The 26930-nt window shown below is 44.5% G+C and overlaps 2 protein-coding genes and 1 pseudogene across 3 annotated transcripts in view; 1 reads left to right on the top strand and 2 right to left on the bottom strand.

The window, feature by feature from the left end:
- The first annotated feature begins 798 nt into the window (after nucleotides 1-798).
- Nucleotides 799-21881, top strand: gna14a (guanine nucleotide binding protein (G protein), alpha 14a). Its single transcript, XM_083644341.1, has 7 exons — nucleotides 799-1135; nucleotides 17168-17352; nucleotides 18106-18260; nucleotides 18859-18987; nucleotides 19360-19489; nucleotides 19613-19766; nucleotides 21686-21881. Exons 1-7 carry the CDS (start codon nucleotides 1018-1020, stop codon nucleotides 21874-21876), a joined length of 1062 nt encoding a protein of 353 aa, XP_083500467.1. The 5' UTR covers nucleotides 799-1017; the 3' UTR covers nucleotides 21877-21881.
- Nucleotides 3332-6364, bottom strand: LOC310783723 (beta-1,4 N-acetylgalactosaminyltransferase 1 pseudogene; annotated as a pseudogene). Its single transcript has 3 exons — nucleotides 5461-6364; nucleotides 4553-5066; nucleotides 3332-3342 (listed from the first exon to the last, which is right to left on the bottom strand). The product of its transcript is annotated as a beta-1,4 N-acetylgalactosaminyltransferase 1 pseudogene (transcript).
- Nucleotides 21882-24165: 2284 nt separating the features above from the next.
- vps13a (vacuolar protein sorting 13 homolog A) overlaps nucleotides 24166-26930 on the bottom strand; it is a 70704-nt gene continuing 67939 nt past the window's right edge. Inside the window, exons 73-75 of the mRNA XM_083644342.1 lie at nucleotides 26063-26186; nucleotides 24864-24938; nucleotides 24166-24301 (exon numbers count right to left, since the gene is read on the bottom strand). Of these exons, the coding sequence (XP_083500468.1) occupies nucleotides 24251-24301; nucleotides 24864-24938; nucleotides 26063-26186 (250 nt within the window). The 3' untranslated portion in view covers nucleotides 24166-24250. The remainder of the gene's footprint in view (nucleotides 24302-24863; nucleotides 24939-26062; nucleotides 26187-26930) is intronic.

Raw genomic sequence — 26930 nt, 5'->3', positions numbered from 1 at the left:
CCAGCCTCAAGTGGCCATTCGAGGAACTACAGTTTTTATCACTTCCGCATAGGCTTCATCTGTCCAAACCCGAGCTTGCCGCCTGGCTGTCTCATGGGTTGGTTGCTCTTATTTATGTTGATGGTTAGTTGTCACAGTGCTTATTCCAGCCAAACTAGAGGGCGCCGTTTCATCATGTTGATATCAAACATTTGGCATGATGTCATGCTCATTTCATCTGGTCATTTTGTGGAAGACACTCAAAACATAGAGGTGAGGAGAGATTTTGTAGCATCATTGGTCAGAGTCATGTTGAGTCCTGTTGGTGTTGTTTTTGTAGGCTATTAGGAATTTCATAATCAAACACAAAAAAGAGCAAGCATATTCTCTTATTTTCTCCAAGTTCAGGAGCAATGTCATCTTAAAAGTGTCGTTGTTAAAAGAGCAGAGCTGTTTTATTTATCCAGTAGCCTAGCTACCACAAAGAGAAAAACACAGCCAATTTGCCAAGGATGCTCACAGCTGATTGCACTATAAATATGAATTTCTGTGGTTGTTTTGTTTCATCCTTCTTCTCCACTATAGGGATAAATACTATAGGATATTTTAACCTTGCCATTCATAAATGGCACCCATGATTCTATTCTTGCTATGGATTTTCACTTCCCAGTTTGTCCTTGTCTATTTGCAACTGGTGCCCCGCCCTCCTGGGGCGACTTGATCAAGTTCAACAAGTGTCCACCTCCAGCGTCAGATCAAACCTCATCACAGCCTGGCACACCGGCCAGTCAGCAGCTTTTCTTCTAACAAAACAAGTTCACCGGTGTCTTTCAAATAGATGAAGGCGCTCCTGTTGCAGCTGAGTACAACTTACATTATTGGCTAAAAAAAGAAACAACTTTCATCCCGGACTTCACTTCACGTCACTCTGAAGATGCCCCGCGCCCATCTCCATTGATACGCAGTGTGACATTGTGGCGAGACTGAGGAAGAGAATTTAGGCTGTATTTTGACTTTGACACTGGGACAGTTTGAAGGATGTCGTGTTGTAGCTCGGCAGAGGACAGAGAGAACCAGAGGATCAACGAGGAGATTGAGAAACAGCTCCGCAGAGACAAGAAGGACTCGCGCAGGGAGCTGAAGCTGCTGCTATTAGGTGAGCATCCCTGGGGGGGGGGGGGGGGACACACACCCAGCTGTGATGTAATATTACATATTTTATAAGATGATAGTGCGGACAGCGGATAGCTCAGGTTGTAGTTCATCAGCGCCATGTGTGGGTAGTAGGCATCATAGTTTCATTCATATCTCTCTATGCATTACGTTTCCTTTATCCTGGTTCCTCGGCACCATCTCCGGATGTGTGCGCGCTGGCTCAGCACAGTACACACGCGCGCACGCACGCACACGCACACGCACACGCACACACACACACACACACACACACATACACACACACACACACACACACACACACACACACACACACACACACACACACACACACACACACACACACACACAAATGATCATAATCTTTGGAGAATGTGAAAGTTTCTCATTTGTTTTTGAAAGTGGACAGTGGACACAGTTGTGAGTGATGATGGACTTCAAGTCAGCAGGCAGCATTGTTGTTCCAGGTCCAGGTCCTTTTCACAGCAGCCGTCTTGAGGTGGTAAAGCAGGAGGTAAAGCAGGTGTAACCAAGGACATTAATGAGGGTCCTGGCACAGTGGCACTACTGGAACACCTAAATGGAATGGAACCATCATCAATGGCATCGGTTACACCTGCTTTACCACCTCAAAATGGCTACTGTGAAATGGATCTGGATCTAATTCTGCATACAGCTAGAAGACCTCTGATGACTTGAGAGGACTGATTGGGTTATAATCAGTGAGCAAATCAACCCATGTTCAATGAAGTGATTTCAATACCGGAGTAATATGTTCAAATCGTGTAGGACAGGCTGCTGTATTTTCACTGAGCTGGAGCCGCACTACTGATTGTTTGGATAATCCTGCTTGGAGAGCGTTGCAGAAGTCCAGCCTGCTTGAGATGAATGCATGAAGCAGTTTGTGAGGGTCAGCTCACCTGCAGATAGAAATGCTCTTAGCTTTGGCAGATGGGGCACATGAGGACTGAGAAAGACAGACCGACAGGCACGGCAAGGCAAGGCGGGGGACCAATACATTCCCATTCCCGGTTAAATACAGAAACGACTATTCATTCTCCACTGATAGCACATTCATTTTTCAGTTATTTTTTACGAGTAGTAATGTTTCATGCCAGAAGATTTTTTCTTTGGGATATGTATAATTTTTCTGAGCATTTTTGCCTTTATTCGACAGCACAGTAGGCAGAAAGGTGGGGAGAGAAAGAGGGGATGACATGCGGCAAAGGACCACGGGTCGGATTCGAACCCGGGTCGGCCGCACAAAGGACCAATTAAGCCCTCGTGGTACACGCTCCACCAGGTGAGCCACCGGCACGCCCCGTGAAGAGAGAGTGCATAATCGTGCATTCCTTTATAACTGGGGACTGGTAATCTTACGACTTGAAAGGTCATGAGCTGGGCGGTGACGTCATCAGAGCTGGTATGTCCCATTCCAAACTCGTAGGAGTCTCAGCAGCCCCAACCTCAAAAATCCAAGATGGCTGCGCCGCGCAACAACAGTAGTAGCCTAGTATAATCGTAGTAATGTTGTTTAGCACTTCTGTTTTGTTTGTGTCTCATTAAATCAGCTGTACACACAGCACTGCCTAACATCTATCTGTGTGGACATGAGGCTGCAGTGTTTGTATGCGCAAATTGCCGCGAAATGCCATGTTGTCAATTTTATTGCTAACAATGGCTAACAATGGCTAGCCTGGCTAGCGACTGGATCTGACCAATGAACAGTGAACTTCCCAGCTCAAGTTTTCTGCAAATGGAACGCTAACAAAACGGATGTGATGTCATTTAGCCTCCACATCCCAGTTATTTTGCGATAAAGGAACGCACCATTAGACATGGATACCTTTAACAAAGCAGTGGCACTATCACCTCACAGCAAGAAGGTCCCAGCCAGGTTTGACTCCCTAGAGTCAGTGGACCATAGGTTGTTTTGAGGTGAGGTCATGTCAATGGGCGAGACATTGACCATTGGGGGGAACTAGCAGCAGCCTACATAAAAATAGCTTCTCTTCATTGTATATGGATCATATCCTATATGTTTTGCAGATACCTGCAGCGTGGAGCGGCCTCCACCCTCTTGCATATTACTCACTTTCCTCCATTCTCCATAGTAGCTCTGAGACTGGGAGAGCAGCCCCTCCCACTCTGCATTTTCGGATCCCGTGTGTTTGTGGTGTTAGACCCTCACTGGAGACAAGGAAACACTTCATACCAATGTGATACTTTATTGATCCCCATCGAGAAATTATATTTTCACTTGTCCCCTCCACAGTGATGTCAGGTCCCTCCACAGTGATGTCAGGTCCAGCTACAGAACAGCTTCAGTGACTTGTTCAAAGACATTTGAGCGGGGCAGATGTTTGCTGACACAGGGCTTTGAGCCCAGACTGTTTGCTTCTCTCTCACCAATCCAAAATCATACAATCCACATGACATTTGTAGATTTGGCAACACTTCCAGCGAGCAGGAAAACAGAATGATGCAACCTGGCACCCATAGTAGCATCTGGCTACACGTTCTATATCATGGCTTTGGGGGGAAAAAACATAATAATGTGGCACTATGGAAACATGCCACCCAGGGAAACAACCCACTGTCAAGCCCTTGGTCAGTGGTGTGTTAGAAAGCCATAACTAGCTGCTGCGGACGCGTCTCATGCAAAACTCATGCAAATGCTGCCGCGAGTATCAGCCGTGACTCCGCCTCCACCACTCTCTTAGAAAGTGCTTCCTCTAAACACAGAATCCCATCATTCAGAAGCTTAACCAACATTCATTTAAAACCTGATCCAATTCGTTTGGAAAGAGTGGGTGGCTAAGAAAAAAATGTCCTTCATTGTGTTTTTCTTTTTTCTTTTTTCTTTTTTTTTAACTATCCAAATCCTTTTATATGTTTATGATTGTATTCTTTTACATTATAAATTGCTTTACATGTATTGTTTTCTGAATAAATAAGAGCTCAAGCCTATAAACTGGCACAAGTTGTCACGTGGTATTTCATCAATAATAACTTTTTCTTCCAGAAATGCCCACCGCAGGTATCTCAGTAAAGACATTCCACCAATGAGTAAAGAGTGTGAGAACATGCCCTGCCCTGCTGCCCCCCTACCGATTTTGTATGTTACTGTCTTGTATTATTACAAAAATAAATTCAAATAAAATATCAAATGAAATGATAATTTGAAACTATACATTATGTTTGATATGTCGGTATCATTATCAGGTGTCATAACCTCATCTCTGTAACCTTGTGCTCACTAGTGGCAGAAGAGCTCCAGTGCAGATAATGATTTTGTCTTGATCTTAATTTATCATTCAGTGCTGGTATCATTATCGTCACATTCTATTTTGATCAAAGTAGAAGTTTGACAAAACAAAATGTAATAATGACAAGTGACCTTGACGGAAATGGCTTTCTCTTTGTTGTTCTGGTTGATTCCTATCAAAGTGGACACATTTCAGATAGTTTTTGTAGAAGTGCAGCTTCAGTTTGTGCTCCACGTCACCCCGCCCTGGGTGTCTGAAGGTATCGTAGCGGTTTGGCCACCAGCGCCATGAAAACCAGTTGTGGTGCTGGTGGCCGATGGACACGTGGCTACAGCTGGCGACCATCAAGGAGCCCAGCCCATCCATGAAGAACTCTGAGTGTGCCACTCTTAGCAGCTTGGGGTCGAAGCCCACCCCCCGCGCGGCGTCCGTACGAGCCAGGAAGAAGTTGACCACCCCACTGACCAAAGAGCATTGTGGGAAATCACAAAGTGGGTGGAACATCACATTGGACTTCCTGTTCAGGCAGCCACCGTCTTTCTCATTGCCTTCCTCATAGAGGAGAGAGAATAAAAACTGGTTCCCAGTTACTGACCCGCCAACCATGTCGAGGTCAGGCTCCGCCTCCATCACCTCCACCAGCTTCTCAATTAGGGATGCACCGATATGAAAATTTTGGCCGATGCCGATAACCGATATTAACATTGCTGTTATGGCCGATAACCGATATTTACCGATGTCGATATGATCTGTATAAAACCACATTTTTATGATCATCACATTTTGTACATACTGAAAAACACATGTTAACACTGAATTTGAAAAAGTTATGCATTTCTTTATTTGCAAAGCCTTTGGAAAAGCCCATAAATCATAGATTTACTGCATTATTTCATATCAATGTGAAGAATTTGGCTGATAATGATAACCGATATTAACATTGCAACATCTGACCGATACCGATATGACCGATATGTTAAAAAATCGGCCGATACTGGCCGATACCGATATGATTGCCGATATATCGTGCATCCCTATTCTCAATCTCTGTTTGCTCTGTAAGCAGGAAGTCGTCATCCACCCACAGGAAGTACTTGGTGGTTACCTGGGAGACAGCCAGGTTCCTGCCAGCGAACCAGCCCTGTGCTGGGGGCATGTATGTAGTGTTGGACGTGTTCTCCAGAGACTTTCTGTGGATCGAAGCTGTCGTCGGCGATGATGACAGTGATGTTGTTATAGAAACGGCGTATGCTGCTCAGCATCACGTTGAGCTGTGGGTAGCGCAGGAAGGCCTTGGTGACGATGGTGACCTGAGAGCTGATGTCTGTGCCCATGTCATAGAGGACGGGCAGGCGAGGCTGCTGGATGACGATGGGGAAGACAACCTCATGGTTCTCAAACAGGAAGTGTGCGAGGTCTCCAGTGTGTATATGGTAGACAGTGCTGGTGTAGGAGACTTTAGCCAGCAGGTCATTGAGCACAGCCAGGCTGCTGGACTCCACGGTCAGCACACTCTCACCATCACCTTTGACCTCTCCCCATTCGCCTGGACTCTCAGTGGCCAAGACGCCTCTGGATACACTCAGCGACACCTTATAGCTGCTTCTCTGTCCTGTGTTCAGCGCTAACCCTGGTATAAGAGTGCGGGTCAAAGGTCGCACTCTGAAACCCTGGATGGGATACTGCAGTGGAGTGTTAGACGGAGCAAACAGCAGACTGGATAGTACAGACCTGGTCCTGGCCTTGTCTTTGTTGAGCTCCTTTTCTCTGCGTTGCTGCAGCTCATCAATCTGCTCCTTAGGGAGGAGTTCTCTGATGATCATGGAGCCTTTAGGGCAGCTGCAGGGGGCGCCGGGATAGCTGGATGATGAGGTCCGTAGCTGCTGTGTGTCGTCGGCAGCATCAGTGGAGAAGAGGAAGTGGTAGAGCATCACCATCACCATGACGAACACACACAGTTGACAAACCCTGGTCCACCCTGCTCTGCTCAACACAGCCCTTGCTGTTGTGAAGGAGTGGATGAGGTACTGAGAGAGCTGATTTTAGATGCACTGGAGAGGGAGGCTGAGTGACTATTAGCCACTTGGGGAGCTTGTGTCTTCTCTGTCCTAGGGTGCAGCTGAATGAACCCTTGCTTCCTCTTTGCTGTTGTAGAGTCGATGAGGTACTGGGAGAGCTGATGTTATGGAGAGGAAGGCTGAGCGATTAATAGATGACATTATCAGTGATGTCACAAAACTGATGACATCATCAGTGATGTCACAATGCACAATTGCTCAAGTGACATCACTGATGACATCAGTTATCACATCTTAAGTGTGTACATTTTCCCAGGATGGTGAGGGCATGTCCCACCGTTCCCCAGGATGGCGAAGGCATCGGTGCTCTAGGCTATACATGAGGGCAGAATTCAAAATATTGTTGTCAAAAATTACGTTTTTGAGATAGCATTCTGAGATTTTACACACTTTAACTACTATGAAAGCAAAAATGTATATATATATATAATGTATAATGTATGTATATTTATGTATATATAAATGTATATATATATATATATATACACACACATTATACAGAGACCAGGGAGTCTCGCTGAGAACAAGTCTGTCTTTTTCAGGAGCGTGATTGTTTGGATGGCGAAAGATGATGGGCATTTGTCATGCTTCTGCATTGGAAAGCACCTTCAGCAGCTAGTTGTTTATGGATACATATATGTCCTTACCACACTAACCCATATACCCCAGATACGTTGGTGCTGTCTGGACACACAGATGCGACTTGAACACTTGCCCAAATCAGATTTGTGGCAGTGCGGACACTCTCCCAAATCAGATTTGTGGCAGTGCGGACACTCTCCCAAATCAGATTTGGGAGACTAACCAAGAGTCTGACTTGAGAAACAAATCAGATTTGCTTGCAGTCTGAACGGGCAAAACGTGCAGAAAGAACTACAAACAATAAAGGTCCTGCTCATTAGCCTATTTCACTTCCCATCCATGTTGTGTCTAAAAAGCAGGAAGTAACACAGTCGCAAGCAAAACAGTAACAAGGGCCCCCGCACTGGATCACCAAATGGATTGGAAGTTGGAAACCTGGGTCTGTCTAGGATTGTGTTTATGGTCAAATGAGGGCCGGTTCCAGAACAAGATGACTAGGGATGCATCCTAGATAGGAAGGGGTGCAGATGCCCGGCCAAAGGCCGGCCGCCCGAAAAATTTGACATGTTATTTTACTAAAAATAATGCATTTTACCATCATTTCAAGTAGAATGATACCACCCAAGCAAGAATATTTCAAGTGTTTCAAGTGCTTTACTGAAATATTTGGACCATATAATGATAATACAATTATCTCAACCTTAAAAGGTTACATATACAGTAGGTGCCAAAAAGCCATAAATTCACATCAAAGAACAAAGAAAAACAACAATTATAATTCAAGTTTAAACAGTAAGTGTGCAGCTGCAGCATTTTTTTTTTTTTTACTTTTCAACTGAGCATGCAGACAATTAAAATAAGGGTGCAATGCGTGCTTTTGCACCCCCGTAGAACCGGGCCTGGGTCAAATCTGTATGTGTTAATGTGTGAGTGGGTGTGTGTGCACTGATCTGTGGTTAGCATTCATTTACACTACAACCACCCAAATGCATGCATGCACGCGTGTATGCGCACACACACACACACACACACACACACACACACACACACACACACACACACTCACTGTACATGATAGCTACATGGGAGACGTGTAGCCTTTTAGCAAGCTTTATTTACCACTCTGCACTATACTTCCAGTCCATTCTCCTATATGTTCCCCATATACATCCATACATACACATACGTTCCTACCCATATGCCATCACTACATGTCCCGCTTTAGTTGAGTGTCAGACTTTCTTAAAAGAGCTTCTTTTGTTTTTACTGTACTTGCAAATAAACCTGAACATTAAATGTGAATAGTAAACAGCATTAGTAAACATTCCAGTAAGCATCATTACTTTCTCCATCTCCTTTTCCTTTTTTCCCAGTAGTGCATACCATCAACTGTAAACATACAGTAATATGAGGCTAACAACTTCTGTAACCAACACATAACTCTTTTAAACTGACACGTGTGAAGTGTTTCTCTTCTTCTTGTTTTGTTTTCTTTGACATGTTTTTTCCTCTCTAGGGGTCAGGGTCGACTACCTGGGTCCCTAAAGCTGTGCAAGGTTTATTCTGCCTTGTGAAATACACCACAGCTTGTTCTACCAAGACTGCTGATTATAAATCGATCCTGTTTAAGGTTCGTATGGTCCGCCCCGACCTAGTCACTCTGGGAGTCCCTGGAACGACCCTGATGTGAGATCTGTTTCTCCTAAAGTTCCTGTGGCCTTTGTGTTCTTCACCCAGACTCTTTGTCCTGGTCCGAGCTCTTGTCTTGTCTTTGTGTTGGGTCACAATGTGGCCCTCTGGCAGCCAGGTCTTTTTTTGTGGCCCTCTCTATCATCAAAGTTGCCCATCCCAGATCTGCAGCTTCTCAGACAGGATGTGGTGTCTTGTGCCTACAGCACCACCAACCTGTCTCTGATCATCTCATCCTGCAGTGGGCCATAATTACAGTGTTCTGCCAGTTTATAAAGTGCAGAGACGAAGGACTCAGCTGATTCCCCTAGCTCCTGGCATCTTTTATTGAAACGAGCCCTTTCATAGATGACATTATATTTGCAGATGAAGTATTTATCAAAGGCTTCCTTTACAGCAGGGGTTCCCAACCTTTTTTGGCTTGTGACCCTACTGTGACGTCGCAAAAATCTAGGGACCCGAGACTTTCAAATTCCGGTATCAGTGACATCGTCAGTCATGTCACATAGTGACATAGTGACCCCGCAGAATTCTGACTTTATTCTCAGAATCCTGATTTAAAGTTATAATCTCAAAGATTTTCATCTAAATAAAAATAAATAAAATTAAGAGTCACTCGCAATGTTGATTGAGGCTATGGTCCATTGATGGAAGCATTTGCAGTATATAGTGACATTATGTAATGTATGTATTATGTATGTATATGCACTGCAGAGGAGCAGAATTGTCTCCAGCACCTACTATAATTGCTGAATCAAAATCCTAAGTCTCATTGTCTGGACTTAGGAGCAACACTGATAACATTGGTGATACTAGACATTTAATCTCAAGCAAGGCTTCCTTCCCTCCTGAGCAAGTGAGATGCTGCAGGCTGCTGATTTGCCTGCTCTCCTCCCCTCATCTCCAGGAAACTTGACTTGGAAACAAGCTCATTCAAATTGGCTCACTTTGTCTAAGCTTCATTGACAGAGACTTAAGGAGAAGAATATTCAAGATGCCATGCAAAAGTCCCAGGAAGAGAGAACTCACACACTCAGAGAGCTTTAACACACACTGCTGAGAGACAGACAGGTTTACAGATGCATGCACACGCACACGTGCGCACACACACACACACACACACACACACACGCACGTGCACGCACGCACACGCACACACACACACACACACACATTCGCACACACACACAAACACACCAACTTTTCAAACACATATTTGTTTAACAAATAGATTTGGTTGGCAGCGTGTGGGCTCCATGAGAAAATGCTGTAGGAAGTGAAGAGAGATGTGAGAGACAGACACTGTGTGTGTGTGTGTGTGTGTGTGTGTGTGTGTGTGTGTGTGTGTGTGTGTGTGTGTGTGTGTGTGTGTGTGTGTGGCAGTCAGTCTGTTTGTCTATCTATCTCTATCATCTATCTATCTACAGTATGTCTATTTGAGTTTAACCGTTTGAAATAAAATAAAATCTAAGCAAGAAAACAAAAGCTAACAAACAAAATCATCAGCAAATGCAAAGTCTAACCTATATCAAAATGTCTCTAGTCCTGCCACCTTTTTCTTTGTGTGTGTGTGTGTGTGTGTGTGTGTGTGTGTGTGTGTGTGTGCATGCGTGGTCACACTCTACAGAGCCTAAACCAGTGATACTTGCGGGCGGCCCAGGGGCCAGATGCGGCCCGCATTGTGAATTTTCTAATTCACAATGAAAACTAAAGTTAAATAAAGTTTGACTGAGCTCCAGCTAAATTGTCAAATATGGCCGTCTGCTCGCCGCCCAGGCACTTACTTACCTAACTTAACTTAACCTAACTAACTCTCTTGTGTGCACAAAATTGTGAGACTAAACTCCGACTGACACGCCAAAAATCTACAAACCGCTACAAACCGTTACTTTTTTATCATGTCATTAACCGTCTCCTGTCATTTTGCAAAAGTGGCCCCCAGGCAAATCAAGTTGAGTATCCCTGGCCTAAACCATCAAAGCACACATGAGCTGGCAAGGTTTAGCTGGCTCTGGTTGGACGGGAGAAGAGTTGGCTGTCTCTGGTTGGACGGGAGAAGAGTTGGCTGTCTCTGGTTGGACGGGAGAAGAGTTGGCTGTCTCTGGTTGGACGGGAGAAGAGTTGGCTGTCTCTGGTTGGACGGGAGAAGAGTTGGCTGTCTCTGGTTGGACGGGAGAAGAGTTGGCTGTCTCTGGTTGGACGGGAGAAGAGTTGGCTGTCTCTGGTTGGACGGGAGAAGAGTTGGCTGTCTCTGGTTTGACGGGAGAAGGAAAGGAGCATGGGAGACAGGAAGCTCTCAGAATCTGATGGTTGGATCTTTGTGGAACTTGAAATATGCATAAGATTAGGTAGAAATATAACACACACACATTTACTCTGGGAAGGTTTTCATATGATCTGACTTCAGCAAAGCCCTTCTTCACTGTTGTTGGGCATCGAGAACCCGTTCCAAAATTCTGATTGTAAAGGAATCGAATCTGCCTGTAGACAAGTTTCCGCAGCTCTTCCGGTCCATTTTGTGTGCAGATGATACTTGAAATCCGAGCTACCACCCAACATTTTACATGGCGGATGGCTACATAATGTGTCAATTTAAAATTTTACACAAAAATTATAAACTATTGGTGTTTACAAAAGTTCAGTAATAAACGACAAGCAGCAATGTTTATGATAATATGAATAAGACTGAATATGACTTGTGTAAGGGTTAATTAAAAAAAAGAGTGACCTGTTTTGAACTCGCCCCTCAAAGAATCAGAATTGAGAATCGTTAAAGAACCGGAATCGATAAGCACAAGTGAGGTCTCCAGACCATAGTTCAAGCAGAAGGCCACTCACGCGTAATCCGATCTCAACGTGGTCAAAAAATCCTAGTATGACGTCTGCTATGACGTCAAACATGACGTCAGTTAATCCTCATATATATAGCAAGGGTTCTACGTCACCTCTCTCTCTCTGGCCGATCATAGCAGCAGCAGCCCACGGCAGTCCATCTCCCTTGAAGCCGGCCTCCGAAGCGTTGTTTTGCACCAGATCCGCAGACCGAATCAGCACCCACGGGCCTTCTCTACCCGTGGATATTCCCATTCCTGGCATGTCGAGTTCCGAGCCGGAGCAGCCCACGGACCGTGACGGCAGCTTAGACATCGGTCCCCTGTCCCGGACCGGCCACGGAGCGTACTTGCCTTCCGAGGTGTCTGACGAGGACGTTGGCGAAGCGACCGGACCACGGGCTGCCAGCATGGCCCCGACGAGAAGGCCCAGCGCGCGTTCCCGTGGCACGGGGCGCGCCACTGCGACGGCCCGTGTATAACAGAGGACGAAGCGCCGCGCCGTGGACGCCCAAAAACGCGTGCGAGCGTGCCGGAGGGAGAGGCCGCTCGGCGCGGACGTGCGAGGGGCCGCGGGCGAAGTGGAGGCGGCTGCCCCGAGAGCCGGGAGCCGCCGGGGAAATGCAGGCCGCGGGGCCGCCGCGAGACGCCACGTACTTCCTGGTCGGGAACCGGCTTGGAGAAGCGCTGAAGCTGGAGTTGCCGTAGCATCTCGGGCACTCCGGGCAGACCGAGAGGTCCATGGGGCGAACGGCTCATTCTGGCGGCGACAGCTGAAGTGTAGTGCAGTTTGCTTTCCCTTCCAAATCCAACGACGTAAGGTGGTCCATTCACGAGGGGAATAAGCACTCCCAGGAATACATGGACGATAAAGGTTTAACGTTACATGCAGTTGAGCAGAGGGTCGCACTCGGCAGTAAAACCCGCATCCATGTAACGCTGATCCATCGGGTGTCCTGTTCTTTCTGTCACGAAGACTATAATCCACCAGATCACATGACGTTTTGTCATCAAGTCTTTAATCCACCGTCACACTTCAGGACATCCTCTTAATCCAAAACAGAGCGTGAAAAGTAGCTGTCTCTCTCCTTGTTGTTGTGTTTGTGAAACGGAGGTTTACGGTAACCAGAGACCTTTTATTGTAAAGATGCGACAGCACACAGCCAATCCGCCATTTTGGAGACTAAGCTTCTGCCCCAGCAAGGAGCCGTATTCCAGGCCAAAATGGCCGCAGCGCTGTTTTCAAAAAGGCACTATATACTCTTGCCTTCTCATTCTCAATTATCTTTGCTGTTACACGCAGCTGAGTTTGTTTATTTTCTACCTCTGGGTCCCCAGTGACCCCACGTGACTGATGGTGACTGATAAATTAAATTAGGAAGCTTCCGTGATGATGACAATGATAATTTCTTAACTTTAGCCGATCTGAGGGGGTTCATTTGAACAACAATCTTAAAAAAAAAAAAAAAAAAAAAAAAAAAAAAAAACTGGGGGCTGGGACCTGGGCCGGTGTAAACTCTACCACGACGGCAAGAACCACGCGGGCAGAACCTACCCCGCCTTCCTGGAGCCCGACGACACCTTCATAATACCAGACTCAGCCGTAAGTCGCCAAAAGTCGAGAGTGCCTGCCGCAAAGAGCTGTAAGTCGCCAAAAGGTCGAGAGTGCCTGCCGCAAAGAGCTGTAAGTCGCCAAAAGTCGAGAGTGCCTGCCGCAAAGAGCTGTAAGTCGCCAAAAGTCGAGAGTGCCTGCCGCAAAGAGCTGTAAGTCGCCAAAAGGTCGAGAGTGCCTGCCGCAAAGAGCTGTAAGTCGCCAAAAGTCGAGAGTGCCTGCCGCAAAGAGCTGTAAGTCGCCAAAAGTCGAGAGTGCCTGCCGCAAAGAGCTGTAAGTCGCCAAAAGGTCGAGAGTGCCTGCCGCAAAGAGCTGTAAGTCGCCAAAAGGTCGAGAGTGCCTGCCGCAAAGAGCTTCCCTCGGGCTTTGACTAAATAAAGCGAAGCTGACTGACAAGTTATTTGGCCTGTGATCTGACTATTCTACCCAGCACACAATAGCATACAGGAAGGCACTAGCCCCCTTCTGCCCTTTCTCGTTCGTGGCTCACTACGTCAAGCTCAGGCCTCGGACCGGCCCCTCGGCTCCCCTGCTCCTCATCGCACCCTGTCACCACACGACAAGATCCCGGTTCACCCTGCACCTCAAGCAGACGCTCCAGCAATGCAACCCCCGACGAAGGACTACTCCAGCCACTCCTTCAGGATCGGAGCGACCACCTCGGCCGCCGAGCAAGGAGTGCCCTCCGCCTCCCTCCAGCAAACGGGCCGCTGGCCCTCATCGGCACATCGTCATCGCCCGGAACAATTCCCCCTTCTGCCCCTTCTCGTCCATGGCTCACTACATCAGGCTCAGGCCTCGGACCGGCCCCTCGGCCCCCCTGTTCCTCATCGCACCTTGTCACCACATGACAAGATCCTGGTTCACCCTGCACCTCAAGCAAACGCTCCAGCAATGCAACCTCCCGACAAAGAACTACTCCAGCCACTCCTTCAGGATCGGAGCGGCCACCTCGGCCGCCGAGCAAGGAGTGTCCTCCGCCTCCCTCCAGCAAATGGGCCGCTGGTCGTCATCGGCATTCTCCAGCTACATCCGCCCGGAGCAGGCGGCCATACTGGCGGCCCAAAGAACCCTCCTCCCTTAAATCGGTGAGCATGGCAACAAACAATGTCCCGGACTTCCGTGCCGATGAAGAAAATGTCTCGTTGGTGGTGGCTCCCCGAAAGCACGGCGCCAGCAAGGCGCAGTAAACTCCCCGGCTCATTTTTGGGGGGGGAAAGAGAAAGAGAGAGCAGAAAGTCAGGGTAGTCGCGCCAAGGCAGCCAAGTAGGCCAAGCCGGGAAGCGCCAAGCTAAATTCTAATGTACCAAGATCGAAGGCCCGACCGAGTTGGGAGCGCCAGCCGCAAATAGCCGTAAGTCGCTAAAAAGGTCGAAGGCAGGAAAAGTACAATCGTGAAGCGCCAAGGCGGCCAGGTAGGCTAAGCTGGGAAGCGCTATCGCGAGGTGCCCGACCGAGTTGGGAGCGCCAGCCGCAAATAGCTGTAAGTCGCTAAAAAGGTCGAAGGCAGGGAAAAGCAAGATCGAAGGCCCGACCAAGTTGGGAGCGCCAGCCGCAAATAGCTGTAAGTCGCTAAAAAGGTCGAAGGCCGGAAAGTACGATCGCGAAGCGCCAAGGCGGCCAGGTAGGCCAAGCTGGGAAGCGCTATCGCGAGGTGCCCGACCGAGTTGGGAGCGCCAGCCGCAAATAGCTGTAAGTCGCTAAAAAGGTCGAAGGCCGGAATAGTGCAATCAACTACTGGCGCCTGCAGATCTCAATTAACCTCCGGTAATCAGATCTTCCTTTTGGGGGATCTCCTAGCCCATGCAGGCGCCCTCCTCTGCCTCAAGAGCAGCGCCACTGGCCAATGGAGTCAAGCGCCAAAGCATTTGCCATGCACGCCGATTGCTAAATAAAGTTTGTCTAATCCTACCAACTGGCCTCTCCTGATTGAAGTGAGGTCTCCAGACCATAGTTCAAGCAGAAGGCCACTCACGCGTAATCCGATCTCAACGTGGTCAAAAAATCCTAGTATGACGTCTGCTATGACGTCAAACATGACGTCAGTTAATCCTCATATATATAGCAAGGGTTCTACGTCACCTCTCTCTCTCTGGCCGATCATAGCAGCAGCAGCCCACGGCAGTCCATCTCCCTTGAAGCCGGCCTCCGAAGCGTTGTTTTGCCCCACCCACCTCCCCAGTCCACCACCAACGAGTCTTGACTCCCGATCCCCCACGGGGGGGGGATCTCCTAGCCCATGCAGGCGCCCTCCTCTGCCTCAAGAGCAGCGCCACTGGCCAATGGAGTCAAGCGCCAAAGCATTTGCCATGCACGCCGATTGCTAAATAAAGTTTGTCTAATCCTACCAACTGGCCTCTCCTGATTGAATTGGAATCAGAATCGTTATTCAAATCCAAACGATACCAAACCCTATTCTTCGCTGTCACTCTGTTACACACACTCGCCCTGGGGAGCAGCGCTGCTGGCCAAGTTGGGGGGTTTTACGCTCGCTGCAGTGCGGGGAGAGTGTTAATCATTCACTTACCCCACCCAGACTTTGATGGGAATCCCTTTGGAAGTCAAATATGCATTCAAATCTGTCAGAGTTTGCCTGTGTATTGCACCAACAAGGTAGCAATCAACAGTAGTGGGACTTATGGTTACGGATATACTCACAAGAGGGTGAGGTGATGCGTCAGGAGGGAGGCACGCGTAAGGGGAGCTTACTACAGCCGTACTCGTTTTAAGCAAGGTTTAGAGAAAAAAAACAGCCTGTTTGTCGACGGGCAACAGATGACGCAAGGTACAAGCGGGGGTATGCTTGGCGTCCAAACTGCAGTATAGAGGAAAAGAGGACACCGTAAAAAGACCTGAGTTTTATGTGTGTGTAGTCATGTTTATAGTCATGATGTCGGGGGACTCAATATAGATAAATTGATTTATTCTATTATGCAAACCCAATGAGTCCTCTATAAGTTTTTAGCTCTTTTTGCAACTGCTGCGCCTGTTGCTTAATGCACTTTTTATACTCTTTTTTAAAATTTTGTTGTGATGCTTTTAAATGTGCATTTTATTCTCTTCTTTTATTCTTTTATTTTCCTGTCAACCATTTTATGTGAAGCACTTTCAATTGCCTCTGTGTATGAAATGTGCTATACAAATAAACTTGACTTGACTTATTTCTCCTTAAAAGTTTGCTAGAATTTTACTCTCACAACCTACTCAGAAATGTAGGCCCTTAATCATATATGATATAACCTGTATTCTGACTGCACACCCCCGTTTTTTTTTTATAATAATCTTAGACAGGTCATAGAGAATCACAAATGTGTTTCCTGTGACCTTAAACAATTCAGTTTTAAATTGTAAACAAGTCCAAGTCTCTCGAGTCAAGACTAGAAACAAATGTATCCTGTAATTTATATGGCCATATAAATTCCAATAGTGCTGAAAACCGTGATTCATAGGGGCTGAATATCAGGCTAAAACAAATCAGCCAAAATAGTCAAGCTGCTACACTCACTGACACAAATGGACGACTAACTTGCCATGGGTGGAGCCAAATCATTTGGCCACACCCAAATGGCTCGATAGCACCACCTATAAAATTTCAACAGAGCGCCGCTACGAAATTCCCCAGCCACATGTATCATGTCCAGACTTAAATTTTTTTTGCTGGGGTGCCATGGCCTAAACCGAACAGGAAGTCCACCATTCTGAATTCACTGTGTAATATTTTTGTGATTTTAGCCATTTCATGGTCTGCGCTACACATGCGCATGACATAATTATTGGGTTTTCTCTAGCGCCACATAGTGGACAGAGGAAGTACCATGTAACTCAAATTCAAAGCTATGTTGCCGTCCAGCAGGAGGCCGCGGCTGTGACACGGCCCGACGTGCACAAATCCTGAGGGCCTGTTGAATGCTGCCTGCAACTTTCATTTGTATTTCTTCTCTCTATGTCCCCCAGGTACTGGAGAGAGTGGAAAGAGCACCTTTATCAAACAGATGAGGATTATCCATGGAGGAGGCTACACAGAGGAAGACAAGAAAGGCTATGCCAAACTGGTCTACCAGAACATCTACACATCCATGCACTCCATGATCCGAGCTATGGAGGCACTCAGTATATCCTTCTCTGATACCCAGAACCAGGTAAAGACTAGGACTTGACTTGGAGCGGGAGATTTTTGAGCCCAGTCTGACTTTTAGTCTTGCTTACCAGACCACATTAGCACTGTGCCAGCGCTGGAGAAAGGTCTGGCTCACCCCACTATGATTCAGGTATAGGGGGAAAACGCTCTGCCTTTTTTGCATTTTAACCAATCACAAGCATCTTGGGTGGCGCTAAGCACACAGGATGTAGCGACGGTGCTCTTACGAAATAGTGTCTGGCGGGGTGGACTTGTTTCGCTGGAACCAAAATGTCTAAATCCCTGCAAAACAAAACGTCAAGTATGTAAATCCTGACATTTTCAGCATGTAGCTTGCTAGCTTGGAGGTTGTTGTTTCACGTTAGTGACGTGGACTTTGAAATCATGCAGGTAGCGGGAAACGTAAGGGGCGGGGCTTTTCGACTGAAATGGATAGCACCAATGGCAGAGCTTATACCTGCAGCCTACTTCTGTTGAGTCAGACTACGTCTGACTGGAATCAGAATAAGTTTGGTTTGAAACCAAACCTTGCCCAAGAGTTTCTGGCAATGGAGTTTTTTTATTTTAATTCAAACAGCCATGATGACAAAACGTGTGGTGTGATGTGTGTGTGTGTGTGTGTGTGTGTGTGTGTGTGTGTGTGTGTGTGTGTGTGTGTGTGTGTGTGTGTGTGCGTGCGCGCGTGTGCCTGTGCCTGTGCGTGTGTGTGTGTGTGTGTGTATGTGTGTGTGTGTGTGCGTGTGTTTGTCCACAGAGCTATGCAAACTCTGTCCTGGAGGTGGAGGTGGACAAGGTGGACGACTTAGACCAAAGCTTGGTGGCAGCCATCAGGAGCCTGTGGAAGGACATGGGAGTGCAGGAGTGCTACGAGCGACGCAGAGAGTACCAGCTGTCTGACTCCACCAAATAGTGAGCAGCATCTGGACATGCTGGAGTTGCAACTAGCTTGATCAAATACTTCAGACCTATTAGAGTCACTGAGCTTGGGAAAGATGCCATTGAGCTCGACTAGACTCAAAAGCGACTAGACTCAAAACCTATTTATTCTCCCAATCATAGGGCTGTGTTTGAAGGTGTCAGGCAACTGGAAGCATATATAGATGTAGTGCAAACTTAGTCCTGAGCTGCTGAGTGGGCTGGTACAGCCATCAGCATCAGTCGTCCTGGTAGCATAGACAGAAAATCAAATAGCTGTCGTGCAAACTTAGTCCTGGGGCTGGTTTCACAAAGCTATTTTAGACTGGTCTGTGGTGTTTCTCTTTCCCCACTCTGTCCCTTTAATATGAAGACCAGTCAGTCATTACTTTACTGCATCAATACTTAGTTCACTGACTAGACAAGGATAATGATATGCTTTCCACATGGATATTCATTCTGATATTAATTTGTATTCATTTGTGCCTGTTTAAACAGTCGCAAAATCATCAGTTAATCATTTCCCCCTCTTCTGTTCTGTTCTGTTCTGTTCTGTTCTCTCCTCTTCTTTTCTCTCTGTTCTCTTCTTCAGTTACCTTACTCAGCTGGACCGCATCGCAGAGCCTTCTTATGTTCCTGACCTGCAGGATATACTGAGAGTGCGAGTGCCCACTACCGGCATCATAGAATACCCCTTTGACATGGAGAATGTCATCTTCAGGTGACAGTCAAGCTTCAAGCTCATCAAATATGTTGGGTATATAGTATAGTAGAGTATATATGTTTCCATTATGCTACGTCTATTTTTACCACTTTTCCCCCCACCATTGATAATGAGTGTTCAAGTTCAAGTTCAAGTTCTTTATTAGTGTCCCGAAAGGGCAAATTGGTTTACAGCAGGCAGTAGTGCAGGCAAACAAAACAACAACAGACATGTGACTGACAACGAGTGAACATACAAAGCCAACAGCAAGAGGCTTGAGATGCAGATCTGTGCCTCAAAATAAAAGTGTGATCTTTTATTCCTGCCTCCTATAGGCAGTGTTGGATTAAGATAAATAAGACTAAACTAAGGACTTTTCTGGCGTGGCAGGATGGTGGATGTAGGAGGTCAGAGGTCAGAGAGAAGGAAGTGGATCCACTGCTTTGAGAACGTCACGTCCATCATCTTCCTGGTGGCGCTCAGCGAGTACGACCAGGTCCTGGCTGAGTGCGACAACGAGGTAGGAGTTCAGCTCATCGTCGTCTGAGCACATCATGCTTGGTTAATGATGTTCTTGCAGTGTGCTTGTCATTTGTCTTTGGTGCCTGAAAATATGTCATTCTGTGCTGCCTGTGGATGTCAGAACCGTATGGAGGAGAGCAAGGCGCTGTTCAAGACCATCATCACGTATCCTTGGTTCCAACGCTCCTCCGTCATACTTTTCCTCAACAAGACTGACATCCTTCAAGAGAAGATCATGTACTCTCACGTAGCCAACTACTTCCCTGAATTCACAGGTTTGTGTGTGTGTGTGTGTGTGTGTGTGTGTGTGTGCACACTAGGGATGGGCATCGAATTTCGAATTTTCGAATAATCGTTGTTATTATCAAGGTCGACTTTTATTATTGAAATTCAAAAAAAAAAAAAAAAAAATTGAGTGAAATGTTGCATTGTCTCCCCTGATTCTAAGTACGGTATAGTCAAATCGCTTGGTTTGAGCAAGTAAAACAATTTTTATAAGCATTTTAAGCAAGGTTTATGGAAAAATGAATGGCGGATGAAATCCCATGAAGAGGGAGAGGGGGTGACTTTGGCACCCCTTTGGCACTCAGACCTGAGCCTACTAAATATTTAATGAACCACTCATGATTGTCAAAACTGTTTTTTATTTTCGAAAATGTCAATGTCATGTAACATGTTCTTTACATCAGTGGTGCAATGCTTGTTTGAGCTAAAAATCCACAGCAGAAGCTTTTTATATTAATTAATAAAGCCGTAGACTTAGAATCAGGGGAGACAATGCAACATTTCACTCACACAAAAAAAAAAAAAAAAAAAAAAAAAAATTACATTTTCTTTTTCTTTTTCCGAATTTCGAATTAAATTCGAATTTGGCCAGCGAATTTCGAATAGTGTTTTTGCTAGAAATGCCCATCCCTAGTGCACATGTGTGTGTGTGTGTGTGTGTGTGTGTGTGTGTGTGTGCGCATGCATGTGCGTGTGTGCACGTGTGTGTGTGCGCCATTGACTAAGAGACTGGCAGTAATAGTCCAAAAAGTTTCATTTCGTTGAACTTAAATTAATAGTAATTAATTGTTTGTATGAGTAAGACTGCAGGAATTCAGCAGTCGAAACTGTCAGGTATGACAAACAAAACCTACTAGTCTTTTTCATAGAGACTGGCAGTAAGTTTATAATAGTACATTGACTTGGCTGAATTCATTAATTTGAGAAGGCTATCTGATTCTGAAATCTTTTTTCAGATTTTGGGTACGAGATTTGCATGAGCCTCAAATCCAATATTGGGCTGTGGGATTTGTGGTTGAACAGTCAGATCTGATTTCATTATGAAAATATGAGGTATCTTGAGTCCTTTCATAATTATTATTACTATTACCAGCAGGAGGAGACATTACGACTCGTTTTGCCAAAGATGACATGTGTGTGGCACAAGACAAACATCACAACTTTGCAAAATGTGTTTCAAAGGATTAGAGTTACCTTCCAACATGGCCTTTGAAACAAAATTATCTTTTTGGAAAGATGGACAAATTTTACCAACCATTCCTGAGCAGGATGCCTTTCAGCATCACAGCTGACAGCCCATTAGGCCAGATATTGACCACTCCAGTTTCTAGTCTGAGGAAACTTTCAATTATGTGAATTGACATTGTGTTCATTGTACCATTCACCATCTGGTTCCACAAGTGCATTAGACTTACAGTAGAACACACAAGCGACCTCTGGCTCAGACAATTGAACCATCTGAGAGCAGCTCTTCACTGATGGACCCATGGCATTGTCATAATATCTATTGGCCACTTGAACACCTGAGCTAGCATCAAGATGGGATTTTTTTTAACCTCAAGGTTCAAGGTTATAACAAATTCTACGATCAAATCTGATTTTTTTTTTAATGGGTCCTTTGATTAATTTCAATTATTTTAGAGCTGCAAACTGAAACTTGCTCATGTGTAACTTATTTACACATAAAAGTTGTGCAAAGGTTAATTTACTCATCATTTAACAAACGAGAAATGAGAAGATTGGATTTTGTCCTTGTAGTGCAGCCAAATGTGAGTTAAGGATGAACAGTGCTTACTTAGTTTATGATTGTATTGTTACATCCAACCTGGTAGATACGGAATAATCAAAGATTAATGTTCTATCCTTATCACTGGATTCAAAGTAAAATAAAATCAGCCCTTTATTGCAGGACCTCAGCAGGATCCTAAAGCTGCACAAGAGTTCATCCTGTCCATGTACCAGGAACAAAACCCGGACAAGGAGAAGACGCTGTATGCCCACTTCACCTGTGCCACAGACACAGAGAACATCAAATTTGTCTTTGTCGCTGTCAAAGACACCATCCTCAGGCACAACCTGAAAGAGTTCAACCTGGTGTGAGGAGGAACGAGGAGAGGAGAGATGCATGGAAAGGGAGACCAGAGTGTAAGAATGGATCAGACGGGGGGAGGAGAGAGAGGAGATGGACATTGGAAGGGCTGCAGCTTTTTTCATGGCTGTCTAAGCAAAGAAAAATCTAATTCCACATGGTGTCTCCATGTTTAGACAGCCAGGGTAAAGATCAGCTCTTTGTCACAAAGCTTTAAACATTTGTGCCTGCATAAATCCAGCCAAAAAAGAGAGTGTGAGCACATTGTAATAGGCATAACCAAACTACTGATTCTGTCTAGGTTGCCATGTTTGATAGAGATCATGTTATTGTCATATATTTTGGAGTGGAGTAGTAAGAAGAATTGTGAAAAGGAAATGTTTCCTTCCCATCTTTCAAGATATCTGCTGTAGGAAATGGTACTTTCCTGTAAAGCACCAACAATGTTAGTTGCCTCAGTTTACAAATGTGTATTTAGGTGGAAATTAGTGGAAAAATAATTACCATTTATCATAAACCTATTGTGTGGATTTTGTGTCACTTTTTAAAATATGCCAATCAGAAATAGGATCTGTCATTAGTGCTTCAATTAATATTGAAGATAGTTTCAGTTCATACAATAGCCTGTATGTGATAAGAATTCACTGGACTGATGTTTGTTTTTTGACACTTCCCATATTGATATAGTGTAATAATGACACTGTACTTTTCCATATATAAAACAGAGCCACATACCTGTTTTTGCCCCTAAGTGCCTTGTTTACCCAACACAGACAAGACAACCACTCAGGTTTATTAGATGTAAATATTATCCAAGAACTGGACAAACCTACTCGATCTTAAGAGAGTGTGACTTTTAGTTTAATATGTTCTTTTCTACGCTGCTTCTTCTCAAGACAAATTGAAATGTATTTATGGTGAATTTCAATAAACAATTAGTTATTTAATGAGTGTATTTGCGTGTTTGAGATTTTCTGAGGTAAAACAGAAAAGGGAGACAAAGATTCTCTAGTTTAGAAACCTATAGAGACAAAGGTCTATGACAAAACATGCTTATTTGAAACAAAGATATTTTATTTCTTGAAAATGACAAAAATAATTCAAGCCACTGCAGTGAACATGTTGCTTCCCAACACGATAAAGACAAACAATAAAGGCAACAAAAACATTTAACTACATTAATTGCAATGCACCCAAAATCTTTAAAATAAGTCAGAGTAAGTAGCAGCTGATAATAATAATTGATTTTTTTTTCTAATATATTTTTCATACTTTGTCATAGTTGGCATATCATACAGGCGGTATAAAAACATAAAAATCACAAAATTACAATCTGCAATGCCATAACACAGACTACTGTGTGAGGATTGATAAAGTATATACACATAGGTATTATATTAGATCAATATAGAGCAGATGTCAGTACAGTATAAAAATAGCATGCATCTCTAAATCCCATATTTAACCTTGCAGAAACGTATAGAAAAACTTTAGGGAAGTAAAATGAAACAGGGATTTAAGGACAGTAGATCTTGCACTATGTATATTATAAAGCCATAATCAAACCTTTGATTAGTAAGACATTTTCCCTTTTATATAACCCACTAAAATAAATTAGTGTAAAACACATGAAGGGTGCTACAGCAAATGTGGTTGATTAGCCAATATTCAAGCTGTTTTCTGCCATGTCTCACCTCACTGCTAATAGAATACAATATGACAGGCTGACTAGTTTCTACAGTCAAACACAATTTGAAATATGTTCAAATAATTTAAAATCGTGACTTAATGTGTGCTTGACTGAACATGGCTAGTAGAACAAGGGGAAATCATAGGAAGTTTAAAATGCAACTGCACCAGCATTCGGCACTGACACAGATACTGAGACAATGCGCTTGTTAACTCAGACTTGGGTTGGTTTTCTACAATGTAAAGTTGTAAAACACATCAGAAAATAAACAATCAATCATCTGTGAGAAAAAAGACAAGTGCAATCAGAGTATGTGGACACTAAGTTTTCAATGTATATATCTTAGAATTGGATTCTGTATTTTCAAAGATGTATGTAATTCACCAGTTGAGAACACCTTGATTAAACATTTATGGCACTGCTATAAGCATGCAACTCACATAACTACTCACTCACTCTGTACCACACTCCCCCCTCCCACACACACACAACACTAACAGATGACTGTTACTGTAGTACATTGTTTGTACCACTATTCATAAATGGAGGTAAACAAAACAAACATGCATTAAAGAACAAAGGCACTGGCGCTGTGTGTGTGTGTGTGTGTGTGTGTGTGTGTGTGTGTGTGTGTGTGTATGTGTGTGTGTGTGTGATGCTGTGCATTTAGTTCATTTCTTGGAGATGGTTTCTTGTCAGTATTTGTGTAAACTCTCGCGTGCATCCTCCAGCTTGGTAAGAACCCACTGTAAGTAAATGGAAACACATCAGCATATAGAGAGCCAAAGTGGAACGTCACTTCCTCTTTCAGCACTGTACCAGAGATTTTCATCCGCAATTATTTTCCCATAGACATTTCGTAAAATGCTTACAAAAAGAGTTTTACTGGTTCAAATCAAACGGTACAGAAACAGAGAGATCGCATAACATTTCACTCGTACCAAAACGTAAAAAAATGCGAGTTTGAAGAAAATATTTGTTGTTTTATTAAGTTTTGGTCCAAGTGAAATGTTCTATGGTCTCTCCCGATTATAGCGTTAGCTGAACTGTTTGGTTTGAACCAGTAAAACTCTTTTTATAAGCATTTTACGAAATGTCTATGGGAAAATAAATGGCGGACCCAATCAGCCTCAACGACCTCGACGACCCCACCCATTACAAGTCACAAAAGAGTGGGAGGGTCGTCACAGCACAAATAGATAATACATAATGTATATCAATCAGACAGGTAATTCTTCAATAAATGAACAATTAACAATGAAATTGAAAATTAGTAGGGGCATTTGCTACTACAAATAGACAATTTACCTTGGCTATCTCAGGAGTTTTGAAGTTGATGATTTTCCCAAACTCTTTGGCGTGGAAGACTGACTTGACTCTCTCCTGTGAAATATAAAAAGAATGCCACCAACCAGAAGTCATGTATATTATTGCTGTGGCCCACAACTATCCAATCAACATTAACATGAGCGACTCTGTCAAAGCTGGAAACCTTGTGGTAGAATATGCGCTTCACCCCAAAATCAAATCTTACAGGGATCACTAAAAGGCAGCTGTATTTATAAATGGCTGTGGATTTTTAGTTGATTTTACTGACAGATTAAATGATGATTTAACAAGGGACATTTAATAAAAAGAGGTGACAGAAGTGTTGTTTGAATTTTGAAATTAAGTGATATTCCCCTTTAAGTTGCACTGACAGTGAATACTATGAATACACAGGAACAAACAAGAGACAAATGACTCAGTGAATTTCCTGTGTGGGTGAGTGTGATCAAACTAAGACATAAAGTACAGTGAGCTGTGGCTAATGTATTCAGGTGAATATGGACTGAACTGATCTTTAAGATGGCATGCAGAAGGCACGGATAAGAGTGAATGTCTCTTCAACACAATTCATTCAGGATATGGCAGTAATGTCATCACAACTGGCAACTTTAAGAATTATCCTGAACATGGTTACATGTACATAAACCATCTCACCTACTGCACCTAATTAGCCTATTCCCCATCCCACTCAAATCAGCCATTTTGTGTCTAAAAGGCAGGAAGTAAAACACAGGTGCAAAGAAGGTCCTGTTTGCTGTTCCTCTGCTGCAGGGTCAGCTGGTCCAGTCCCATAGGTTCTAATCAATGTCTTGCTTGCACCTGCTTTATTTCCTACCTTTTCGACACAAAATGGCCTGATTTGGGTGGGATGTGAAACAGGTGTATTGCAGTGTGGATTCACTCCAACTAAAAAGCAAGTGATGACTTATTGTGCCATAATGATTTCAATTTTCATCCAATGTTTGTCAAAGACTGGGTCAGGATTAGATTAAACTTGCTCTCCAAGATATACTGAATGAAGTGGATATTTGAAGCTACTTGCATTACTTCAGATACCAACACACAGCTGGTATGGCCAAGCCAAGGCCAAATCTCTGTTGTATCTATGTTTATAAACATTTATTTTGGAAATGTAAGTCTCCAGAGGGAAGGAATGACAGTTTCTGGTCTTCCTGTACCTTCGCCTCGATGCGAAGCCGCCGGTCCTCTACGATCATCGGGTCCTTGGTGAACTCATCGAACAGATACTGCCACTCACAGGTCAGCTGGCCAAACGTGCCTTTTGTCACAAAGAATATGCCCCTGGAAAAGACAAGACACAAGGACACAACAAGGATGCAGAAACAAGGGTTATATTACGCAAGCAAAATCCCCACACAGACAAGAGCACAGATAAAGGAATACATGAGTGTCACACCAGAGATTCACTGTAAATACTGTGCTGACAGAGGCACATTCATATAGATCACACAAAACAGGGATAAGTGATGATCCCAATTTGTTTGGAAAATACAAACATCTGTTTGGGTCGTATTTACAGACTTCCCTTTTTGGAATCACTTTTCATGACTTCATCCAGCACCTTGCCTAAATATAGGCTTGATGTGGAAACCTCTGTACTGGGCAGCTCCCAGGTGCCAATTAAGCAATATTACAGTGAAGGGTGTGCTTTACCGCCATTAGTGGCAGTGATGTGGCGATAATGACGGTAAAGCACACCCTCCAGTGTAATATTGCAATTATACAACAGTTACCAACAAAATAAAAGATATAAACAAAAGGTTTTCATATTGTGGGTTATTTCCATTTCCATTAGACAAGAAATAGTCCCTGTTGAATAGGCCAGCTGCTGGTTTTTGCACAGGTGTTGGCAGTTAATGGAATGGCTGCTGAAAAGGTCGGCGGAGTAATATTTGAGTGATGAGGCACTTTTTCATTTGAGCACGGCTATGACTCATAGCTTTGCTCAGAGCAATTTAGAGAGAGAGAGTGGTGTCAGCGGAGGACCAAGATGCGTGACTCATTAGCCAATGAACAGCCAGGAAG

Source organism: Poromitra crassiceps, assembly GCF_964638095.1.
Source record: "Poromitra crassiceps genome assembly, chromosome: 10".
NCBI classification, from domain to species: domain Eukaryota; kingdom Metazoa; phylum Chordata; class Actinopteri; order Beryciformes; family Melamphaidae; genus Poromitra; species Poromitra crassiceps.
Note: the sequence above shows the minus strand (reverse complement) of the source record. Positions and strands in the feature narration are given on the sequence as shown.